Here is a 3,980-nt window from a genome sequence, read left to right as displayed (position 1 = left end):
ATATATGTATATATATACTACAATATGTATATGTATATATAGTTATATACTAATTTGTAAAACATATACACTTGGATACGCTAAATATATACATCTATAGAAGATATATACACACCATTCAATATATATGTACTACTTTAAATAAAATATATACTACAATACATATATATATACTACAATATTTATATATATAGTTATATAGTTATATACTAATTTATAACCATATACATAACGTATACATTAAATATACTCATCTATAGAAGATATAAACACACACACACACACACATATATATATATATATATCATTCAATATATTCACTACTTTAAATAAAACATACACTACAATATATATATATAGAGAGAGAGATATAGTTATATACTAATTTATAAAACATATACACATCTATACGTTAAATATACACTACTTTAGTAGATATATGCACACGCACACACACACACATATATATACCATTCAATATATATATTACTTTAAATAAAACATATACTACAATACATATATATATATATACACACCACAATATATATATATATATATATAGTTATATACTAATTTATAAAACATATACACATGTATATGTTAAATATATACTACTTTAGATTTAGAAGATATACACACACATATATATATCATTCAATATATACACTACTTTAAATAAAAGTATAAAACATATGCTACTTAATATAATAAATTAATATAATAAATTAATAATACTTGACAAAATTAAAAGAAATCTCATATCGTGTTCGAATTAGTTATCATTTTTTGTATGGAAGCCAACTAATCCAAGTTTAAATTGACATATATTCTTTATAGCTTGAACCGTGTTTAGCCAAGTGATATGGAAGACCCCCATGAAAGAGTTAAACTAAGGAAGAAAAGGAAATCAACATCTCAAAGGATACACGTTATTTGTACCCAGTTTACTTTGGTAAATCTTCACCCAAACTATATATGGTAAAACTCAAGTTGTCAAACTGAAAGTGAATTTTCTTATTTTGGCCTAGGCAAATGAGATGACAGGTACCAACTTCTCGACAAATTAGTACTGATAGACAGATAATGTGATAACGAAAACAATGAGGCCCTCATGTAATTTTGGTCCCCTTTATTGTACTATGTAGTTATTTTACTTTTGATGTTCAGCTGTTTTCCTTTTAATTCACGTTCCCTTAATTTCATACCAGTGCTTTAGAAAATAAATAAATCAGTGACCTTTCATAGACTAGACTTTTCATATAAAGTGGTAGAAATTAAAGAACTTAAAGTCGATAAATAGAGTCCTTTGATTATTTTAATCATGTGACCCTTACAAATGTCAATAAAGCTTGCTATAATGTGGAATTGTGGGTTTTGTCCTAAAGAGAAATTTCGTGTCACTTGAACTTTAATTTTGAGTTTCAATAAAGCTGAAAATGTTTTTTTTTAAAATGTGCATTAACGAACTTGGCTTACGGTGGTATCTTGAAAACGATCATCTTTTCCTCAACCATTCTTAGTTTCATTTTTAGGTTACTAAAGTCTTTTTTTTGTTTTCAAACTATTAATTTCTAATACTAAGGAATATATTACCTAATTGAACTACTCCAATCAGATCCTTAACTAGTTCGATCTAAAAAATAAAAAACTAACCAACACTAGCACACAAGGACAACAATATCCATATATTTTGGAACATATACATTGCATCAACTGATCATAATACTGAAAGGATGAAAACAAATACTAACACAAATTACAAAACAAATTTACCAGAACAGTATTCTGGAGCCAGTGATTCTTTTATTATGAAAAAACACACACATCAAGCAACTAATTTATAGTTAACACTTCGGTTTATTTTTCCCAATTTCAATTTTGTTCCATTTTCACATAGAAGCCACAGAACTTGGATTGACTCTGCTGCAAACATCGCGAATTTCCAATTGAGCACCCGCAGAAGGAGGCAAGTTCCCCATCTTGATCATTGCAGCAGCAAAATCTCCCAAGAAAACGTTAACATCATTGCTATAAGTGGTTACAATAGCAGCAGTTGTTGTGTTCCCTGTCAACACTTGATCCGAGAACATTATCCCCTGGTTGCTGTTTAACGCATCGTAGTAAACTTTGTCGAAAACAGCAGGAGTTGCATCCAATTGTTGCAAATTGGAGTCTGTCTGTGTAGCAGAGCAGTTGCATTGGAGTTGTGCAGCAGGGTTAACGTTGTTGCTGTTGCACACGGTGACGCACCTGGCGAAACCCACCGTGTGTGCCCCGGCTAGCGCCACCATTTCGCGGATAGTGAAATTTTTGTCGCTGAATTTTCGTATTTGTTCTGTTAGGTTGTCGGATGGACCTGGAAGTTGAAGTAAAGCACCAGTAAAGTTGGCTGTTCTTGCATCGCTTCTCCCTAGTGCAACCGAATAGGTTTGTCCTCCTAACTGTCATATACGATAACATTAGTTAAGAGCTAACCTGGTAAAAATGATGGATAACTTATATTTATACCGGTTAATTCTAACTAGTTACTATATTCTATTTTCTAGAAATTTTGGGGTTGAGTTAACAAATTAAAGACAATTTCCTTGTCAAATTATATATAAGATCTAAACTCAACTCATTTTATAGTTTACCAAATGCTACACCCCATGTTATATTATTCATGCTCCGGTTCATCACAAGTTTGAGAGCTTGGCCGTGGATGATCTGAGGATCAGAATTTGCTCTAGTTGGGCAATTCTCACCTTCTAAGCTGTCTTTTGTGTCAGATCAAATGTCCGTTCTTACCATTCAAGCAAGATTTGGAGATCGGTTAGATGTTTGTAAGTTTACAAAACTTGATAGAGTACTAAAGGGAGTGAATAATGGACTTACTTTAGCAACAGAATCACGAGCAGCAATAGCTAAGATGTCAGCACAAGATACAGATATGTTGGGGCATGTATCTACAACACTTTGTTTAGCTTGTGCAATGACTTCGAAGCCTCTGGCTGAGTTATCGTTGGGTGGTGAGGTTTGTTCCCCCTGGAATGATCCAGGAATATCATCTAGAAGAATACCTCCATCACAACCCTGTTTTTAAAAATAAAAAATAAAAAAGATACAGCTATAATTAGTCAATTATTATATATATGATCAGCTACTACAGATAGCAGGAAGCATTAATTTTTAAGGGGTAAGCATAACAAAAAGAGAAGTGAAGGTGATAAAAAAAAGTAAGAAGGCAGAATAGACTTTTCAAAATTAGGTTGGTTTTGACTTTTAAAAACCTGTCAATTTACTGCAACGTACGTAAAATTCCAAGGAGATGGTTCCATGCAACGTAACTGCACAACTACTACACTAATTAATGACCAAAAGATAAACGATTGGTTTTGATCTGATTTTAGTACATGTATAATAAATTTTAGGAGTTCGTACCATCAGAAATAGTTTTACGGTCCATAGTCACTTTCCCTTCTAACCGCTACCAAATTATCATTTATTAAAAAATGTGCAACTAGTTTTTTTAGTTAAATGAGATCAATAATGATAAAAGTGTAATTATATTTTTAAATAACTATTAAATAAGAAAAGATAACATTCTTTTTGAAATGAAAAAAAAAAAAAACATGAGGACACATAATGAGATAGAGGGAGTATTAAATATTAGGGGAGGGGGTGATAAAGAAGCATCCAACCAGATTGAATTTACATTCCCCTATTAACATATTTTTGTTTTTACTTGTCCTAGAAATAATATTTTTCTACTCTTTGTATGACAGTGTTTGACTTGGCAAAGTGTTTAAGATAAGAAGAAGAAAGACTTGTATCTAAAACAAGAATGAGATATTTATGAACCGCAAATCATTTAATTAAAAATAAAATGAAAAGTAAAAAAATTAAATTGCTATGTATTAATTAAATATAGAAAAAGGAGTATATTTTAGACAACTCAACTTGTAAAATTCTCATTTTTATTATATTTAAATGATTTATAG

The 3,980-nt window shown here is 30.6% G+C and overlaps 1 protein-coding gene across 1 annotated transcript; it reads right to left on the bottom strand.

Annotated features, from left to right (window-relative positions):
* Positions 1–1,659: 1,659 nt before the first annotated feature.
* On the bottom strand, positions 1,660–3,078 carry LOC124896280 (suberization-associated anionic peroxidase 2-like; the record flags this gene model as incomplete). Its single annotated transcript, XM_047407827.1, has 2 exons — positions 1,660–2,441; positions 2,875–3,078. Coding segments are annotated over 2 exons (756 nt in total), but the record flags the coding sequence as incomplete, so codon positions are not given.
* Positions 3,079–3,980: the final 902 nt, after the last annotated feature.

This window comes from Capsicum annuum, chromosome 2 (assembly GCF_002878395.1).
Source record: "Capsicum annuum cultivar UCD-10X-F1 chromosome 2, UCD10Xv1.1, whole genome shotgun sequence".
NCBI classification, from domain to species: Eukaryota; Viridiplantae; Streptophyta; class Magnoliopsida; order Solanales; family Solanaceae; genus Capsicum; species Capsicum annuum.
This window is presented reverse-complemented; position numbering and strand designations above follow the sequence as displayed.